The sequence below is a fragment of the Aegilops tauschii genome, chromosome 5 (assembly GCF_002575655.3).
Source record: "Aegilops tauschii subsp. strangulata cultivar AL8/78 chromosome 5, Aet v6.0, whole genome shotgun sequence".
NCBI lineage: Eukaryota > Viridiplantae > Streptophyta > Magnoliopsida > Poales > Poaceae > Aegilops > Aegilops tauschii.
The window spans coordinates 350,878,236-350,899,789 of NC_053039.3; the positions used below are offsets into that span (position 1 = coordinate 350,878,236).

The 21,554-nt window shown below is 48.4% G+C and overlaps 1 protein-coding gene across 1 annotated transcript in view; it reads right to left on the reverse strand.

Annotated features, from left to right (window-relative positions):
• Window positions 1–824: 824 nt before the first annotated feature.
• The window catches only part of LOC109735658 (uncharacterized), a 41,207-nt gene continuing 20,477 nt past the window's right edge, over window positions 825–21,554 (reverse strand). The window contains exon 2 of the mRNA XM_040389738.2: window positions 825–1,342. Within this exon, the coding sequence (XP_040245672.1) occupies window positions 1,132–1,342 (211 nt within the window). The 3' untranslated portion in view covers window positions 825–1,131. The remainder of the gene's footprint in view (window positions 1,343–21,554) is intronic.

The following is a 21,554-nucleotide window of genomic DNA, read 5'->3' on the forward strand; positions in this document are numbered from 1 at the left end:
TAAACTGGTCAATTGTTTCAAATGAATCTAGGCTTCAGATTTTAAACACAATGGTGATTTCATGGAAACAATAAACTGTCTACATAATCCACAATACATGGCAGCAAGCTGGTGGAGTTACCAAAGCAGGAGAAGATTGGATAGGCGACACGAGCTGCAATTTGACTCAAAGAGCACATGAAACATCAGGCTATCCTTTGATGTTTGGAGAGATGGAGTTTGGAGTAGCTGCTTGCTGAAGATGCTGATATTGCTAGGTATTCAATGACCTGAAACACAAAAACATAAGTTCAGTCCTTTGTCGAAAGCCAAAATCAAGGCGACCACATGAACACATCTAGTATATGAGATAGAAAATGAGAGAACTCCATCAGGCCAAATTACAGTTATGGTGTATCCAGCAAAGGTGATACAAAAACATCTGCAATTTGGATTACACAATTGCAAAAGTAAAATTAACATCTGACCTTACTAGTACAGCTGCAATATCAAGCACCAGATGTCATATTAGACCATGGAATTTATGACATTCATCAACTAATTACCAATTGATGTGACCCAAGTAGTACAGGGAGTGTCAGACTCAAGAGTCGTGGAACAAAGACGTGCTATTTCACCCAGTAAAATGAAACGACATGCAAAGAGCAGAACATAAAATTCATAATCAGGGCAAAGATTTATCTAGGCTGAAAGCAGAGACATGATTAAATTCTTTTCGGGAGTAAAAGTATAGTTATAAACTGAGGTTATCTAGAGGTCCTATAAGAAAGCATGTGACCGGTATAAGAACAGCATATAACTATAGAACACAAACGAGTTGACCACCCATGTATAGAGTATAGACCACCTTTGATTATTACAATGATGGCCGTCTCATTTTAGGGCCTTGCTAAATTTGATATGATACTCCAACATATTGACCTCACTATGAGGTGGTACAAAACAGCAGCAAGTAAGGCAGGAAACATTTCAGTTACATAGCATACACATTACATCACACGGCCATCATTTTCTTCTTCTCATTTATTAGCAAAATCCAGAAACCAGAGAAGCATCGATCATCCTTTCTCGAAGAACATAAATCAAACCCAGAAGCGTGATAATTCCTGCATACACTGCAGAGACTGAAATTCAACCTAGCACCACTTCAATTTGGGCCGTGGGGCAGCAGATTCTATCCAGAACGGCGCGTTTCTCCTCGTCGCTCCACTTGCTTCGCAGGGTCACCATCTCCCAGCAGCAGGGCCCCTTCTCCTTGACATGCCCGTGCTTGAACAGAGCAACACGGTTCAGCGCCGTGGACACTTCCACGGCGTACCTTACAAGGTGAAGATGCCTCTCACTACTGGAATTTTCATGTACGCCGGGTGTAATGCTCTTCGCCGAGTGCTAAAACACGGACACTCGGCAAAGCAAGATTTGCCGAGTGTCAATCTCGGCAAACCCACCGCTGCCTCACGGCAAAGAGGCACCGCACGGCAAAGTTGCAGACGCCGAGAGCCGCTCACGGCAAAGAGGAGCCACGTGGCATGCCCGTCCGCAACAGACGGCTCCGTCAGTTACTGCGTACTTTGCCGAGCGTCACCCTCGGCAAAGCATATGCAACATCCTGTTTTTTTTTGTGTGTCTTCTTTCTAACTGACATGTGGTCCCACTGGTCACATTTATCAATAAAAGTTTTAAATAACTTGCTAAATATTTTTGAAAAAAAATGATGATATCTTTGCCGAGAGCTGCTCTCGGCAATCCTTCTGACCAGTACGACAGTGTGGCCCACATGGAGGCTGACACTTTACATAGCTTTGCCGAGAGCTATGCTCGGCAATGCTCGCCTTCTTTTCCAAGAGCTGCTCTCGGAAAAGTTGTGGCACAACAGTAGTGTCCCAGACGACCATGTTTCCGAGAGGAGCTCTCGGTAGTATATCGTTTTCCGAGTGTTGCTCTCGGAAATCTTTCCCATCCATTCTGCTGTCAAACTTTTTCTTTTCTGATCCCTGTAGATAAAAACAACTGCAGTGCAATTTGATCATATATAGGCATAATTTGATCTAGTCCACACATATATAGGCATAATTTGATCATATATAGGCATAATTTGATCTAGTCCACACATATATAGGCATAATTAGGGATAGTCCATATATTGTCACACACAAGTCGAATGTATTATCCTAGTAGATGTCACACACAAGTCGCAAATTCATACATATTGTCACTACTTGCAAAACACGTGCACGTCACAATAGAAGTACACTTGTTCATATATAGATCATCTTGAGGAGGAGAGGCCATCGGCTTAACATTCCGGAGGAGGAGGAGGAGCATCACTTGCACTGCTTCGAGATTGCATAAGAACCTATAAGATGAGAGTCACGTGAGGGTAGTTCGTCCATATGTAATGAATCTTCTACTCTAGTTTAGATAATGTTCTACCTGTAGTTGATCCTCAAGCAGCTTCAACCTCTTGTTCGTGTCTTCCCGTTCCTTTTCTCTGGACTCCTGCTCAGCCTGCCGCCTTTGCTCCTCTTCAACAGCCCGCTGCGCCATTAAATCCTGTAACATGGCATTAGGCTCATATAGGTTGGAACGGTGCTATTTCGAGGCATGGACATAAATGAAAGGTTAGGATGCTAACCTTGAGATGCGTTATCTCACGTGATGCGGCGGTTGGGCGACTCCGTATGGACGGAGTTGAGCTGGTGCTCGACGCGCGTATCTCGTGCAGCTTGCGATGCGAGGAGGTGGCGATCGCCCCGTTGCAAAGGAGGTGGCGCCCATGGCCCTTCCCCTCACCAGCAATGATGAGAAGCTCAGGATCAAGGGGCTTGGACGTAGGTTCGGCTTCCTGCCCGTGCACCTCCTGGAAGACCTCTTTGAAGGCCCCCCACTTCTCCTCCGCCGACTCGCTGCAGAACTCGGCGCCATCCTTCCCCTTGTGGCCTTCTCTCCAGGCTTCCAGGATGTGGACCGGGCGACCAGCCTTCGCCTCCTGCAAAATTAACCATCAAGTTGAATGAACCAAGATGCACCGTGCGAAAAAGTTAACATCTTAATCCACATACCATGTGTTGCTTGAGAGCGGTTAGGTTCCGGCTCCCCTGGACATGAGCCGGGCCTGGCATTTTGGCCCGTTCGTTTCCCTTCTCCACATGTTGCGCCTGCCATGCTGGGTCACACCACATGTCAACCAGGGCCTCCCAACAATCCTCCTTCATCCAGGGTTCCTTCGCCTAGTCAGACAAAATCGAATAATTGAGGAACAAGAGGGATGAATCAAAGTACTAGCAACCGATGTAGTCACTTACCACTGACAGGTATTCTTCTTGCGACAAGTTGGTCTGGCAAGCAGTCTTCCTTGTCATCTTCTCTCCCTTCTCATCGAGTGGCTGACACTGCATCACGGCTTTGTACCGCAGCGTGTGCTTGGTGTCAGAGAGTATCTTTCGGGCAGATTTCACGATGCCTTTGATCGCCTTCTGCTTCTCACCATCCACGCAAGAAAATGTTTGCTACAAGAAAGCATATGGCATCTTCTCACCATCCACGCAAGCAAGGATTTGGATATGGAAAAATGCAGTGGTCGGAGCGAAGATACTTACAAAAAAAGCATTGATGACCCGAGTGGCCATGGTGACATCGTGCTCATCCTTGTTGTGTAGATAATGCTCCTAGGTTAAACCTGGCGACGGCGGATCGTCATCACCCGGCTTGGACAATCCAGGGAAGTGCTTCCTCAAGAGGGAGCCGATGACGTGGTTCGGCGGGCGGGCCCCCTTAGGTTGTGTCGGGATAAATTCCCACTGGCTGCATGATATAAAAGACAAGCATATGTGAGTGTCAAAGCTGTGGCATCCAAAATATGATGGAAATGAAATGCTTGCATACCCCTCTCCTGTCGGGCAAATGACAGGACGGTTGCTGGCAGCAGTTGGTTCCGGGACCTTCCCCGGACCACGCCCGGATTTCTTCCTCTTGGAAATGTTGCTCGAGGTAGACCCCGAGCCGTCTGAGGCCTTCATGTCGCCCGACTCGGTAGCGAGCGGATCTGGTCCATCTAAGTCCACTCCGACATCGCCATCCGATGATGACTCGTCGTCGGGAGTGGACTGGTGGGAGGCGGACGACTCGGTCCTACAAATCGTGACTCTCCGGTACTTACTAGTGCCCCCATCAGAATCTGAAAAACAAAATAAATATGATGAATATTAACCACACTACTTCAAAAGGCATCAAACTTTTTTTTGATCAAAGAAGGGTTTTCCCCTTCCGATTTTCATTAAAGAAAACCAAGCCAACAGGTATTCACTTTGTTGATTAGTTTACATATCTATGTTAGGGACGATGACCAGTTGGATGCTTGGTTTCATTTCAATATTTCAATATAAAAGTGGAGTCGGCCTATATGTCCAAACTAAAAAAATCGTAAGTTATGTGAAAGAAGAGTATAAGCACAACCAAAATGGTAAATAAAAAGTATTGAAGCATACTCCATGGTTTATTCAAGCTTCATTTTAACTGGATGTAATATATGCCAACAAGCATAATTCATATATGATTCCCACTCTTTAGATCTTATCAAATCTGACTTGGATATAGAGTTCGCAACATGCTCCTCTAAATCCGGACACAATAACAACATGTATTTCATTGTTCTTGATGATAGGCGGAGATTAAAGTTCACTCAACATATGTGGATTACGGCACCATGGACTTTCAAGTACTCTTAGAAGGACCCCATGATTTGGATAGATGGCTGAAAGCTACAATGCTTAATCGTTGCGGTCTATTCCAAACTTCGTTACACAAGCAAGCAATTTATCCATGGTTCGACTTTGAAACCAAATAATGTATGATTCCTTAATGGTTACACAAGCAAGCATCTAACATTCACTACTGGAATCGCCCTATACCTGCATGTAACATTCACTAATGGCCTGAGAAAGAGGATGCCCCTGCCACCACGACTCTCAACGGCGGAGGAGGACAAGATACAGAGACGAGAGAGGGAGGAGGGGCCGGTTTTGTACTAACCTGAGGGCATCTCCAGCTGCCGCGCTACCCGAGGAGCTCCGTTGTGGCGGCCGTCCTCGGGCCGCATCGAAGAACCGCCGCGCCGGCCGCCGGCCATGAAGCTTGGTGGCGACGACAGTTGGGGGCGGTGGCCGCAGTTGGTGGTGGAGGAGGAGGGGTGGCGGTGGCTGCAGTTGGGGGAGGTGGAGGAGGGGTGGCGGCGGTGATTTCGGCGGCGGCGGCGGTGGTGGCGCGGTGGTGGCGCGGGGAATAGAGAGGGGGCGGTGGCCGCAGTTGGTGGTGGTGGAGGAGGGGTGGCGGTGGCTGCAGTTGGGGCGGTGGAGGAGGGGTGGCGGCGGCAGTTGGTGGTGGTTGAGGGCGGCGATGGCGATTTCGGCGACGGCGGCGATGGTGGCCCGGGGAACAGAGAGGAGAAGAATGAAGATAGAAAGAAAGGGGAACGGTACAGATCTAGGTTAGATGCTTTACCGAGAGTGACTCTCGGAAAAAGCGGCCATTACCGAGAGCCGATAATCGACCCTCGGCACCTGCTAATTTACCGAGAGCCTAGAGTCAACCCTCGGTAACCACTCCTCTATCGAGAGTCCTCTCGGCATAACTGCAACAGCCAAGTGCCTTCAGCTCCCAGCGCATGCCTCTTTGCCGAGTGCCGCCCTCGGTAAAATTTTGTTCCTAGTTCTGTTCATACTACTTTTTGCTCGAGTTGGTGCAGCAAAAACATTTATACAATACTCAAACTTGCATTCCAAGTCACACAGGTTAACAACAAACTCACATAAGCATTAATCCATAAATAGTTCACACAAGCTTCATTTCAAATCACAAAGTAGCTCTTTAGTACAAGTGCCTACTTACTAATTAAACAACAAAGTGGTCTGCATGCACGCACCATATGATAAAAAGCAACACCACAATTATGACAAACTGAAAGAGAATTATGAAGTTCTTCAACCCACTGAACCAGCTAAGCCGTGTCTGGCTTGCACCATTGCGTAATTCTGTTTTTCTCTTTTGCTTAAGCAAATACTGATTGTAATGATACTCTGCCATCTCTCTGTTGTTGAATGAGGCGAAGGAGTTGCCTTCATAATGAAGTATTTGTTCATTGCATTCCGACCATGAATTATAGACTCCTGGACATCGTCCTCTGTACACCACATACCACTTCATCTACAAAAGAAAAAGAAAAAAGGCACATCATACATAATCAACATAAGCATTCATCACTCATACAATCAAAAGCATCGCAAGTGGCCATCCAAATCCATATCAGCAGGTACATAACTATACTACTAAATCAATGTCAAACTATCTAGGTGACTACTCCAAGGTGTAGTCGGTGAAACCAGTGATCGTCGAGTTAGAGCACGTGGGGGCATCCCCCACAGTGGAGGACCAAGCTTCGTCGGGAATGATGATCGGTGGACTCAATGGCTCCTTGCGTGGTGGAGTCTTGCCCTCCTTAGCTGGGGGATTCTTCTTGGCCAGATCCACAAAAAACTTCATTAGGATCAACTGTGGGTTCTTCTCAAGGAGTTCCTCCAAGCGGTCCTCGGAGCTCTTCTTCGTGTCCGTGGAGTCGACCCAAATGGAAGCTTCATCGTTCGAGGAGGCCATAGCCAAAAAATCGATCGATGCTAACACCTTTCATCACACAATGGAAAATAACATAAGAATCAAACATGAAAGATATAACATGAAGAGCTCACGTAGATCGACCGCCATCATCAAAAGTTGATTTTCTTCCTCCAAGAACAACTCTCAACGACACTCTCTCACGTATATACGGTGGACACTCTCGCTGGTGGTGGTATATATGGTGGACACTCTCTCACGGGTATTTCAACTTTCGGTGATGGTTGAGCTAGGTGAGCCCCTCGTGCGTTATCAAGATATAACATGAGGAGCTCACACAGATCAACCGTCATCGCTCAAAAGTTGATTTTTCTTCCTCCAAGAACAACTCTCATCAACACTCTCTCACGTATATACGGTGGACACTCTCGCTGGTGGTGGTATATATGGTGGACACTCTCTCACGGGTATTTCAACTTTCGGTGATGGTTGAGCTAGGTGAGCCCCTCGTGCGTTATCAAGATATAACATGAGGAGCTCACACAGATCAACCGTCATCGCTCAAAAGTTGATTTTTCTTCCTCCAAGAACAACTCTCATCAACACTCTCTCACGTATATACGGTGGACACTCTCGCTGGTGGTGGTATATATGGTGGACACTCTCTCACGGGTATTTCAACTTTTGATGATGGTTGAGCTGGGTGAGCCCCTCGCGCGTTATCAAGATATAACATGAGGAGCTCACACAAATCAACCGTCATTGCTCAAAAGTTGATTTTTCTTCCTCCAAGAACAACTCTCATCGACACTATCTCACGTATCTCATCGGTCACATCCGCACATAGCATCCATGCATACAACATTATCAACAATTATCTACATTTTTTTTAAAAAAAATGTATCTACATGGCATCCATCCATCTATCAATCCATCCATCTATCTATGCACCCATCTATCAATCCATCCATCTATCTATGCATCCATCTATCAATCCATCCATCTATCTATGCATCCATCCATCTATCTATGCATCCATCTATCTATACACACATGGAGAGGAGGAGGGGGGCTCACCGGAGGGAGGAGCTCGGTGTGGTGTGGGGGGCGGCAGTGGAGGGGGCGCCGGTCGGTGGGGAGCAGAGGAGGAGGGGCGCCGGTCGGTGGGGAGCTGAGAGAAGAAACAACAGGGGGGAAATATGCTTAAGTAGTCGACGTCACATTTGTCGAGTGCTTGTCGGTGCGGCCCTCGGAAAAGAAATCAACTCTAGATCTAGGTTAGATGATTTACCGAGAGCAGCTCTCGGAAAATACGTCCCCCTAGATCTAGGTTAGATGCTTTACCGAGAGTCACCCTCGGAAAATGTAGACATTCCCGAGGGACGATAGTCGACCCCCGGTAAGTACTGCTCTAATATTTTTCCCCTTCTCTTTTCGTCTTTGTTTTGCACTATCTTTTTTGTATCTCATATTTCATATGATTTTACGACCAAAGTTTATAAATTCCATGACTTTTGATGATTTTTTTCAAAACTCAACTTTAAAGAGTGTAAAGTAAAAAACATGAGAAGAAGCAGTTGTTGACCGTGGGGGTAGCAATGCCACTGGAGCATCGCACCGGGCCATCATACATGCCGTACGGTGTGGTGGCATGTCCAAAGAGGCGGCACGCGTCTCCGGGGTGTGGCCCCCCTCACGGACGGCGATGACACAGTAGTAGACGTTCTGCGGTAACGATGCGGCGTGAATATTATTAAATACTCGGAGCGCGATAAAATCATGAGTTTTTTACACGACGTGGGCACATGGGCTATAGGACTGATGATAATTTTTCATAATTTTTGGTGGTGGAGAAGTATGTGAACACTTCCCTCTCCGCGGATTGCTCTTCGCGTGTCTACGACTGTGGCCGGCGGCCTCCGGGGGCTAGCACATGCCGCCAAATCTTGCATAGGCGGTCTCTCACAAGTCTGGAAGTGTTGTGGCGGATGCAAACGCCCGGCCCGTGTCTCCTGGGTGTGCCCCCCCCCCCTCACGGACAGCGCGGCCGCCGGCACCTGGAGGGGGGAAACGGACGCGTCGGGTCTACACGGATGGGTTCTTGCTGTGGCTTTGGCCCGGATGTTGCTCCAAAGTATTCCTATGGGCTGACCTAACACAACCAGGTGGAGAGTTCCACTGGTCAAAGCCCGTCCGTGCAAAGTCAAAGGGCTAGATCCCGTGGTCAAACGCTACAGGGTTAGGCGGGACGGGGGCCCTGGGGGGCAGCAATGCCACCGGAGCATCACATCGGGCCCTCATACATGTCGTACGGTGTGGTGGCATGTCCGAAGAGGCAGCATGCGTCTCCGGGGTGTGGCCCCCCTCACGGACGGCGATGACACAGTAGTAGACGTTCTGCGGTAACGATGCGGCGTGAATATTATTAAATACTCGGAGTGCGACAAAATCATGAGTTTTTTACACGACGTGGGCACATGTGCTATAGGACTGATGGTAATTTTTCATAATTTTTTGTGATGGAGAAGTATCTGATAAACTTCCCTCTCCGCGGATTGCTCTCGCGTGTCTACGACTGTGGCCGGCGGCCTCCGGGGGCTAGCACATGCCGCCAAATCTTGCGTACGCGGCCTCTCACAAGTCTGGAAGTGTTGTGGTGGTTGCAAACGCCCCGCACGCGTCTCCGGGGTGTGCCCCCCTCACAGACGGCGCCGCCGCCGGCACCTGGAGGGGGGAAACAAACGCGTCGGGTCTACACGGATGGGGTCTTGTTGTGGCTTTGGCCCGGATGTTGCTCCAAAGTTTTCCTATAGGCTGACCTAACACAACCGGGTGGAGAGTTCCACTGGTCAAAGCCCGTCCATGCAAAGTCAAAGGGCTAGATCCCGTGGTCAAACGCTAGAGGGTTAGGCGGGACGGGGGCCCGGGGGGTAGCAATGCCACTGGAGCATCGCACCGGGCCCTCATAGATGCCGTACGGTGTGGTGGCATGTCCGAAGAGGCGGCACGCGTCTCCGGCGTGTGGCCCCCCCTCACGGACGGCGATGACACAGTAGTAGACGTTCTGCGGTAACGATGCGGCATGAATATTATTAAATCCTCGGAGCGCGATAAAATCATGAGTTTTTTACACGACGTGGGGACATGTGCTATAGGACTGATGGTAATTTTTCATAATTTTTGGTGATGGACAAGTATCTGATAAACTTTCCTCTCCGCGGATTGCTCTTCGCGTGTCTAAGACTGTGGCCGGCGGCCTCCGGGGGCTAGCACATGCCGCCAAATCTTACGTACGCGGCCTCTCACAAGTCTGGAAGTGTTGTGGTGGTTGCAAACGCCTGGCACGCGTCTCCGGGGTGTGCCCCCTCACGGACGGCGCCGCCGGCGGCACCTGGAGGGGGGAAACGGACGCATCGGGTCTACACGGATGGCGTCTTGCTGTGGCTTTGGCCCGGATGTTGCTCCAAAGTGTTCCTATGGGCTGACCTAACACAACCGGGTGGAGAGTTCCACTGGTCAAAACCCGTCCTTGCAAAGTCAAAGGGCTAGATCCCATGGTCAAACGCTACAGGGTTAGGCGGGACGGGGGCCCTGGGGGGGTAGCAATGCCCCTGGAGCATCGCACTGGACCCTCATACATGCCGTACGGTGTGGTGGCATGTCCGAAGAGGCGGCACGCGTCTCCGGGGTGTGGCCCCCCTCACGGACGGCGATGACACAGTAGTAGACGTTCTGCGGTAACGATGCGGCGTGAATATTATTAAATACTCGGAGCGCGATAAAATCATGAGTGTTTTACACGACGTGGGCACATGTGCTATAGGACTGATGGTAATTTTTCATAATTTTTGGTGATGGAGAAGTATCTGATAAACTTCCCTATCCGCGGATTGCTCTTCGCGTGTCTACGACTGTGGCCGACGGCCTCCGGGGGCTAGCACATGCCGCCAAATCTTGCGTACACGGCCTCTCACAAGTCTGGAAGTGTTGTGGTGGTTGCAAACGCCCGGCACGCGCCTCCGGGGTGTGCCTCCCTCACGGACGGCGCCGCCGCCGGCACCTGGAGGGGGCAAATGGACTCATCGGGTCTACACAGATGGGGTCTTGCTGTGGCTTTGGCCCGGATGTTGCTCCAAAGTGTTCCTATGGGCTGACCTAACACAACCGGGTGGAGAGTTCCAGTTGTCAAAGCCGCCCGTGCAAAGTCAAAGGGCTAGATCCCGTGGTCAAATGCTACAGGGTTAGGCGGGACGGGGGCCCTGGGGGGCAGCAATGCCACTGGAGCATCGCACCGGGCCCTCATACATGCCGTACGGTGTGGTGGCATGTCCGAAGAGGCGGCACGCGTCTCCGGGGTGTGGCCCCCCTCACGGACGGCGATGACACAGTAGTAGACGTTCTGCGGTAACGTTGCGGCGTGAATATTATTAAATACTCGGAGCGCGATAAAATCATGAGTTTGTACACGACGTGGGCACATGTGTTATAGGACTGATGGTAATTTTTCATAATTTTTGGTGATGGAGAAGTATCTGATAAACTTCCCTCTCCGCGAATTGCTCTTCACGTGTCTACAATTGTGGCCGGCGGCCTCCGGGGGCTAGCACATGCCGCCAAATCTTGCATACGCGGCCTCTCACAAGTCTGGAAGTGTTGTGGTGGTTGCAAACGCCCGGCACGCGACTCCGGGGTGTGCCCCCCTCACGGACGGCGCCCCTGCTCGCACCTGGAGGGGGGAAACGGACCCGTCGGGTCTACACGGATGGGGTCTTGCTGTGGCATTCGCCCGGATGTTGCTCCAAAGTGTTCCTATGGGCTGACCTAACACAACCGGGTGGAGAGTTCCACTGGTCAAAGCCCATCCGTGCAAAGTCAAAGGACTAGATCCCGTGGTCAAACGCTACAGGGTTAGAAGGGATGGGGCCCTGGGGGGGTAGCAATGCCACTGGAGCATCGCACCGGGCCCTCATACATGCCGTACGGTGTGGTGGCATGTCCGAAGAGGCGGCACGCGTCTCCGGGGTGTGGCCCCCCTCACGGACGGCGATGACACAGTAGTAGACGTTCTGCGGTAACGATGCGGGGAGAATATTTTTAAATACTTGCAGCGCGATAAAATCATGAGTTTTTTACACAACGTGGGCACATGTGCTATAGGACTGATGGTAATTTTTCATTATTTTTGGTGATGGAGAAGTATGTGATAAACTTCCCTCTCCGCGTATTGCTCTTCGCGTGTCTACGACTGTGGCCGGCGGCCTCCGGGGGCTAGCACATGCCGCCAAATCTTGCGTACGCGGCCTCTCACAAGTCTGGAAGTGTTGTGGTGGTTGCAAACGTCCGGCACGCGTCTCCGGGGTGTGCCCCCCTCACGAACAGCGCCGATGCTGGCACCTGCAGGGGGGAAACGGACCCGTCGGATCTATACGGATGGGGTCTTGCTGTGGCTTTGGCCCGGATGTTGCTCCAAAGTGTTCCTATGGGCTGAACTAACACAACCGGGTGGAGAGTTCCACTGTTCAAAGCCCGTCCGTGCAAAGTCAAAGGGCTAGATCCCGTGGTCAAACGCTACAGGGTTACGCGGGACGGGGGCCCTGGGGGGTAGCAATGCCACTGGAGCATCGCACCGGGCCCTCATACATGTCGTACGGTGTGGTGGCATGTCCGAAGAGGCGGCACGCGTCTCCGGGGTGTGGCCCCCCTCACGAACGGCGATGACACAGTAGTAGACGTTCTGCGGTAACGCTGCGGCGTGAATACTATTAAATACTCGGAGCACGATAAAATCATGAGTTTTTTACACGACGTGGGCACATGTGCTATAGGACTGATGGTAATTTTTCATAATTTTTGGTGATGGAGAAGTATCTGATAAACTTCCCTATCCGCGGATTGCTCTTCGCGTGTCTACGACTGTGGCCGGCGGCCTCCGGGGGCTAGCACATTCCGCCAAATCTTGCGTACGCGGCCTCTCACAAGTCTGGAAGTGTTGTGGCCGTTGCAAACGCCCGGCCCGCGTCTCCGGGGTGTGCCCCCCTCACGGACAGCGCCGCCGCCGGCACATGGAGGGGGGAAACGGACGCGTCGGGTCTACACGGATGGGGTCTTGCAGTGGCTTTGGCCCGGATGTTGCTCCAAAGTGTTCCTATGGGCTGACCAAACACAACCGGGTGGAGTGTTCCACTGGTCAACGCCCGTCCGTGCAAAGTCAAAGGGCTAGATCCCGTGGTCAAACGCTACAGGGTTAGGCGGGACGGGGCCCTGGGGGGTAGCAATGCCACCGGAGCATCGCATCGGGCCCTCATACCTGCCGTACGATGTGGCGGCATGTCCGAAGAGGCGGCACGCGTCTCCGGGGTGTGGCCCCCCTCACGGACGGCGATGACACAGTAGTAGACGTTCTGCGGTAACGATGCGGTGTGAATTTTATTAAATACTCGGAGCGCGATAAAATTATGAGTTTTTTACACGACGTGGGCACATGTGCTATAGCACTGATGGTAATTTTTCATAATTTTTGGTGATGGAGAAGTATCTGATAAACTTCCCTCTACGCGGATTGCTCTTCGCATGTCTACGACTGTGGCCGGCGGCCTCCGGGGGCTAGCACATGCCGCCAAATCTTGCGTACGCGGCCTCTCACAAGTCTGGAAGTGTTGTGGTGGTTGCAAACGCCCAGCCCGTGTCTCCGGGGTGTGCCCCCCTCACGAACGGCGCCACCGCCAGCACCTAGAGGGGGGAAACGGACGCGTCGGGTCTACACGGATGGGGTCTTGCTGTGGCTTTGGCCCGGATGTTGCTCCAAAGTGTTCCTATGGGCTGACCTAACACAACCGGGTGGAGAGTTCCACTGGTCAAAGCCCGTCCGTGCAAAGTCAAAGGGCTAGATCCCGTGGTCAAACGCTACAGGGTTAGGCGGGACGGGGGCCCTGGGGGGTAGCAATGCCACCGGAGCATTGCACCGGGCCCTCATACATGCCGTACGGTGTGGTGGCATGTCCGAAGAGGCGGCACGCGTCTCCGGGGTGTGGCCCCCCTCACGGACGGCGATGACACAGTAGTAGACGTTCTGCGGTAACGATGCGGCGTGAATTTTATTAAATACTCGGAGCGCGATGAAATCATGAGTTTGTTACACGACGTGGGCACATGTGCTATAGGACTGATGGTAATTTTTCATAATTTTTGGTGATGGAGAAGTATCTGATAAACTTCCCTCTCCGCGGATTGCTCTTCGCATGTCTACGACTGTGGCCGGCGGCCTCCGGAGGCTAGCACATGCCGCCAAATTTTGCGTACGCGGCCTCTCACAAGTCTGGAAGTGTTGTGGTGGTTGCAAACGCCCAGCACGCGTCTTCGGGGTGTGCCCCCTCACGGACGGCGCCGCCGCCGGCACCTGGAGGGGGGAAACGGACGCGTCGGGTCTACACGGATGGGGTCTTGCTGTGGCTTTGGCCCGGATATTGCTCCAAAGTGTTCCTATGGGTCGACCTAATACAACCTCGTGGAGACTTCCACTGGTCAAAGCCCGTCCGTGCAAAGTCAAAGGGCTAGATCCCGTGGTCAAACGCTACAGGGTTAGGCGGGACAGGGGCCCTTGGGGGTAGCAATGCCACTGGAGCATCGCACCGGGCCCTCATACATGTTGTACGTGTTGGGGAACGTAGTAATTTCAAAAAAATTCCTACGCACACGCAAGATCATGGTGATGCATAGCAACAAGAGGGGAGAGTGTTGTCCACGTACCCTCGTAGACCGACAGCGGAAGCGTTATCACAACGCGGTTGATGTAGTCGTACGTCTTCACGATCCGACCGATCAAGTATCGAACGTACGGCACCTCCGAGTTCTACACACGTTCAGCTCGATGACGTCCCTCGAACTCCGATCCAGCCGAGTGTTGAGGGAGAGTTTCGTCAGCACGACGGCGTGGTGACGATGATGATGTTCCACCGACGCAGGGCTTCGCCTAAGCTCCGCAACAGTATTCTCGAGGTGTAATATGGTGGATGGGGGGCACCGCACACGGCTAAGAGATCTCAAGGATCAATTGTTGTGTCTCTGGGGTGCCCCCCTGCCCCCGTATATAAAGGAGCAAGGGGGAGGCAGCCGGCCAAGGGGAGAGGCGCGCCATAGGGGGGGTCCTACTCCCACCGGGAGTAGGACTCCTCCTTTCCTTGTGGGAGTAGGAGAAGGGAGGGGGGAAGGAGAAAGAAGGAAGGGTGCGCCCCCCTTCCCTAGTCCAATTCGGACCAGACCATGGGGAGGGGTGCGGCCACCTTTTGAGGCATTTCTCTCCTTTCCCGTATGGCCCATTAAGGCCCAATACGAATTCCCGTAACTCTCCGGTACTACGAAAAATACCCGAATCACTCGGAACCTTTCCGAAGTCCGAATATAGTCGTCCAATATATCGATCTTTACGTCTCGACCATTACGAGACTCCTCGTCATATCCCCGATCTCATCCGGGACTCCGAACTCCTTCGGTACATAAAAACTCAATAAAACTGTCATCGTAACGTTAAGCGTGCGGACCCTACGGGTTCGAGAACTATGTAGACATGACCGAGATACGTCTCCGGTCAATAACCAATAGCGGGACCTGGATGCCCATATTGGCTCCCACATATTCTACGAAGATCTTTATCGGTCAGACCGCATAACAACATACGTTGTTCCCTTTGTCACCGGTATGTTACTTGCCCGAGATTTGATCGTCGGTATCTCGATACCTAGTTCAATCTCGTTACCGACAAGTCTCTTTACTCGTTCCATAACACATCATCTCGCAACTAACTCATTAGTCACAATGCTTGCAAGGCTTATAGTGATGTGCATTACCGAGTGGGCCCAGAGATACCTCTCCGACAATTGGAGTGACAAATCCTAATCTCGAAATACGCCAACCCAACAAGTACCTTTGGAGACACCTGTAGAGCACCTTTATAATCACCCATTTACGTTGGGACATTTGGTAGCACACAAAGTGTTCCTCCGGTAAACGGGAGTTGCATAATCTCATAGTCATAGGAACATGTATAAGTCATGAAGAAAGCAATAGCAACATACTAAACGATCGAGTGTTAAGTTAACGGAATGGGTCAAGTCAATCACGTCATTCTCCTAATGAGGTGATCTCGTTAATCAAATGACAACTTATGTCTATGGCTAGGAAACATAACCATCTTTGATTAACGAGCTAGTCAAGTAGAGGCATACTAGTGACACTCTGTTTGTCTATGTATTCACACATGTATTATGTTTCCGGTTAATACAATTCTAGCATGAATAATAAACATTTATCATGATATAAGGAAATATATAATACTTTATTATTGCCTCTAGGGCATATTTCCTTCAGTCTCCCACTTGCACTAGAGTCAATAATCTAGTTCACATCGCCATGTGATTTAACATCAATAATTCACATCACCATGTGATTAACACCCATAGTTCACATCTCTATGTGACCAACACTCAAAGGGTTTACTAGAGTCAATAATCTAGTTCACATCGCTATGTGATTAACACCCAAGAGTACTAAGGTGTGATCATGTTTTGATTGTGAGATAATTTTAGTCAACGGGTCTGTCACATTCAGATCCGCAAGTATTTTGCAAATTTCTATGTCTACAATGCTATGCATGGAGCTACTCTAGCTAATTGCTCCCACTTTTAATATGTATCTAGACCGAGACTTAGATTCATCTAGATATAGTGTCAAAACTTGCATCAACGTAACCCTTTACGACGAACCTTTCGTCACTTCCATAATCGAGAAACATATCCTTATTCCACTAAGGATAATTTTGACCGCTGTCCAGTGATCTACTCCTAGATCACTATTGTACTCCCTTGCCAAAATTAGTGTAGGGTATTCAATAGATCTGGTACACAGCATGGCATACTTTATAGAACCTATGGCCAAGGCATAGGGAATGACTTTCATTCTCTTTCTATCTTTTGCCGTGATCGAGCTTTGAGTCTTTACTCAATTTCACACCTTGTAACACAGGCAAGAACTCTTTTCTTTGACTGTTCTATTTTGAACTACTTCAAAATCTTGTTAAGGTATGTACTCATTGAAAAACTTATCAAGCGTCTTGATCTATCTCTATAGATCTTGATGCTCAATATGTAAGCAGCTTCACCGAGGTCTTTCTTTGAAAAACTCCATTCAAACACTCCTTTATGCTTTGCAGAATAATTCTACATTATTTCCGATCAACAATATGTCATTCACATATACTTTTCAGAAATGTTGTAGTGCTCCCACTCACTTTCTTGTAAATACAGGCTTCACCGCAAGTCTGTATAAAACTATATCCTTTGATCAACTTATCAAAGTGTATATTCCAACTCCGAGATGCTTGCACCAGTCCATAGATGGATCGCTGGAGCTTGCATATTTTGTTAGCACCTTTAGGATTGACAAAACCTCCTGGTTGCATCATATACAACTCTTCTTTAATAAATCCATTAAAGAATGCAGTTTTGTTTATCCATTTGCCATATTTCATAAAATGCGGCAATTGCTAACATGATTCAGACAGACTTAAGCATAGATACGAGTGAGAAACTCTCATCATAGTCAACATCTTGAACTTGTCGAAAACCTTTTTGCGACAATTCTAGCTTTGTAGATAGTGATACTACTATCAGCGTCCGTCTTCCTCTTGACGATCCATTTATTCTCAATTTCTTGCCGATCATCGGGCAAGTCAATCAAAGTTCACACTTTGTTCTCATACATGGATCTCATCTCAGATTTCATGGCCTCAAGCCATTTTGCGGAATCTGGGCTCACCATCGCTTCTTCATAGTTCGTAGGTTCGTCATGGTCTAGTAACATAACCTCCAGAACAGGATTACCGTACCAATCTGGTGCGGATCTTACTCTGGTTGACCCACGAGGTTCAGTAATAACTTGATCTGAAGTTCCATCATCATCATCATTAACTTCCTCACTAATTGGTGTAGGAGTCACAGGAACAGATTTCTGTGATGAACTACTTTCCAATAAGGGAGCAGGTACAGTTACCTTATCAAGTTCTACTTTCCTCCCACTCACTTCTTTCGAGAGAAACTCCTTCTCTAGAAAGGATCCATTTTTAGCAACGAATGTCTTGCCTTCGGATCTGTGATAGAAGGTGTACCCAACTGTCTCCTTTGGGTATCCTATGAAGACACATTTCTCCGATTTGGGTTTGAGCTTACCAGGATGAAACTTTTTCACATAAGCATCGCAACCCCAAACTTTAAGAAACGACAACTTTGGTTTCTTGCCAAACCACAGTTCATATGGTGTCATCTCAAACGGATTTAGATGGTGCCCCTTTTTTTTACGTGAATGCAGCTGTCTCTAATGCATAACCCCAAAACTATAGTGGTAAATCGGTAAGAAACATCATAGATTGCACTATATCCAATAAAGTACGGTTATGACGTTCGGACACACCATTATGCTGTGGTGTTCCAGGTGGCGTGAGTAGTGAAACTATTTCACATTGTTTTAACTGAAGGCCAAACTCGTAACTCAAATACTCTTCTCTATGATCAGATCATAGAAACTTTATTTTCTTGTCACGATGATTTTCCACTTCACTCTGAAATTCTTTGAACTTTTCAAATGTTTCAGACTTATGTTTCATCAAGTAGATATACCCATATCTGCTCAAATCATCTGTGAAGGTGAGAAAATAACGATATCCGCCACGAGCCTCAATATTCATTGGACCACATACATCTGTATGTATGACTTCCAACAAATCTGTTGCTCTCTCCATAGTTCCGGAGAACGGCGTTTTAGTCATCTTGCCCATGAGGCATGGTTCGCAAGCATCAAGTGATTCATAATCAATTGATTCCAAAATCCCATCAGTATGGAGTTTCTTCATGCGCTTTACACCAATATGACCTAAACGGCAGTGCCACAAATAAGTTGCACTATCATTATTAACTTTGCATCTTTTGGCTTCAATATTATGAATATGTGTATCACTACGATCGAGATCCAACAAACCATTTTTGTTGGTGTGTATGACCATAAAAGGTTTTTATTCATGTAAACAAAACAACAAGTGTTCTCTAACTTAAATGAATAACCGTATTGCAATAAACATGATCAAATCATATTCATGCTCAACGCAAACACCAAATAACACTTATTTAGTTTCAACACTAATCCCGAAAGTATAGGGAGTGTGCGATGATGATCATATCAATCTTGGAACTACTTCCAACACACATCGTCACCTCGCCTTTTACTAGTCACTGTTTATTCTGCTACTCCCGTTTTCGAGTTACTACTCTTTAGCAACTGAACCAGTATCAAATACTGAGGGGTTGCTATAAACACTAGTAAGTACACATCAATAACATGTATATCCAATATACCTTTGTTCACTTTGCCATCTTTCTTATCCACCAAATACTTGGGGTAGTTCCGCTTCCAGTGACCAGTCCCTTTGCAGTAGAAGCACTTAGTCTCAGGCTTAGGTACAGACTTGGGCTTCTTCACTTGAGTAGCAACTTGCTTGCCGTTCTTTTTGAAGTTCCCCTTCTATCCCTTTGCCCTTTTCTTGAAACTAGTGGTCTCGTCAACCATCAACACTTGAAGTGGTCTCGTCAACCATCAACACTTGATGTTTTTCTTGATTTCTACCTTCGTCGATTTCAGCATCACGAAGAGCTCGGGAATTACTTTCGTCATCCCTTGCATACTATAGTTCATCACAAAGTTCTACTAACTTGGTGATGGTGACTAGAGAATTCTGTCAATCACTATTTTATCTGGAAGATTAACTCCCACTTGATTCAAGCGATTGTAGTACCCAGACAATCTGAGCACATGCTCACTAGTTGAGCGATTCTCCTCCATATTTTAGCTATAGAACTTGTTGGAGACTTCATATCTCTCAACTCGGGTATTTGCTTGAAATATTAACTTCGACTCCTGGAACATCTTATATGGTCCATGACGTTCAAAACGTCTTTGAAGTCCCGATTCTAAGCCGTTAAGCATGGTGCACTAAACTATCAAGTAGTCATCATATTGAGCTAGCCAAACATTCATAACGTCTGCATCTGCTCCTGCAATAGGTCTGTCACCTAGCGGTGCATCAAGGACATAATTTTTCTGTGCAGCAATGAGGATAATCCTCAGATCACGGATCCAATCCGCATCTTTGCTAGTAACATCTTTCAACATAATTTTTCTCTAGGAACATATCAAAAATAAACACAGGGAAGCAACAACGCGAGCTATTGATCTACAACATAATTTGCAAAAATACTATCAGGACTAAGTTCATGATAAATTTAAGTTCAATTAATCATATTATTTAAGAACTCCCACTTAGATAGACATCCCTCTAATCCTCTAAGTGATCACGTGATCCATATCAACTAAACCATGTCCGATCATCACGTGAGATGGAGTAGTTTCAATGGTGAACATCACTATGTTGATCATATCTACTATATGATTCACGCTCGACCTTTCGGTCTCCGTGTTCCGAGGCCATATCTGTTATATGCTAGGCTCGTCAAGTTTAACCTGAGTATTCCGCGTGTGCAACTGTTTTGCACCCGTTGTATTTGAACGTAGAGCCTATCACACCCGATCATCACGTGGTGTCTCAGCACGAAGAACTTTTGCAACGGTGCATACTCAGGGAGAACACTTATACTTTGATAATTTAGTGAAGGATCATCTTATAATGCTACCGTCAAACAAAGCAAGATAAGATGCATAAAGGATTAACATCACATGCAATCAATATAAGTGATATGATATGACCATCATCATCTTGTGCTTGTGATCTCCATCTCCGAAGCACCGTGCTTGTGATCTCCATCTCCGAAGCACCGTCATGATCACCATCGTCACCGGCGCGAAACCTTGATCTCCATCATAGCATCGTTGTCGTCTCGCCAACTTATTGTTTTTACGACTATCGCTACCATTTAGTGATAAAGTAAAACTATTACATGGCGATTGCATCTCATACAATAAAGCGACAACCTTATGGCTCCTGCCAGTTGCCGATAACTCGGTTACAAAACATGACCATCTCATACAACACATTATATCACATCATGTCTTGACCATATCACATCACAACATGCCCTGCAAAAACAAGTTAGACGTCCTCTACTTTGTTGTTGCATATTTTACGTGGCTGCTACGGGCTTAGCAAGAACCGTTCTTACCTACGCATCAAAACCACAACGATAGTTTGTCAAGTTGGTGCTGTTTTAACCTTCGCAAGGACCGGGCGTAGCCACACTCGGTTCAACTAAAGTGAGAGAGACAGACACCCGCCGATCACCTTTAAGCAACGAGTGCTCGCAACGGTGAAACCAGTCTCGCGTAAGCGTACGCGTAATGTCGGTCCGGGCCGCTTCATCTCACAATACCGCTGAACCAAAGTATGACATGCTGGTAAGCAGTATGACTTATATCGCCCACAACTCACTTGTGTTCTACTCGTGCATAGCATCAACGCATAAAACCAGGCTCGGATGCCACTGTTGGGGAACGTAGTAATTTCAAAAAAATTCCTACGCACACGCAAGATCATGGTGATGCATAGCAACGAGAGGGGAGAGTGTTGTCCACGTACCCTCTTAGACCGACAGCGGAAGCGTTATCACAACGCGGTTGATGTAGTCGTACGTCTTCACGATCCGACCGATCAAGTACCGAACGTACGGCACCTCCGAGTTCTACACACGTTCAGCTCGATGACGTCCCTCGAACTCTGATCCAGCCGAGTGTTGAGGGAGAGTTTCGTCAGCACGACGGCGTGGTGACGATGATGATGTTCCACCGACGCAGGGCTTCGCCTAAGCTCCGCAACGGTATTCTCGAGGTGTAATATGGTGGATGGGGGCACCGCACACCGCTAAGAGATCTCAAGGATCAATTGTTGTGTCTCTGGG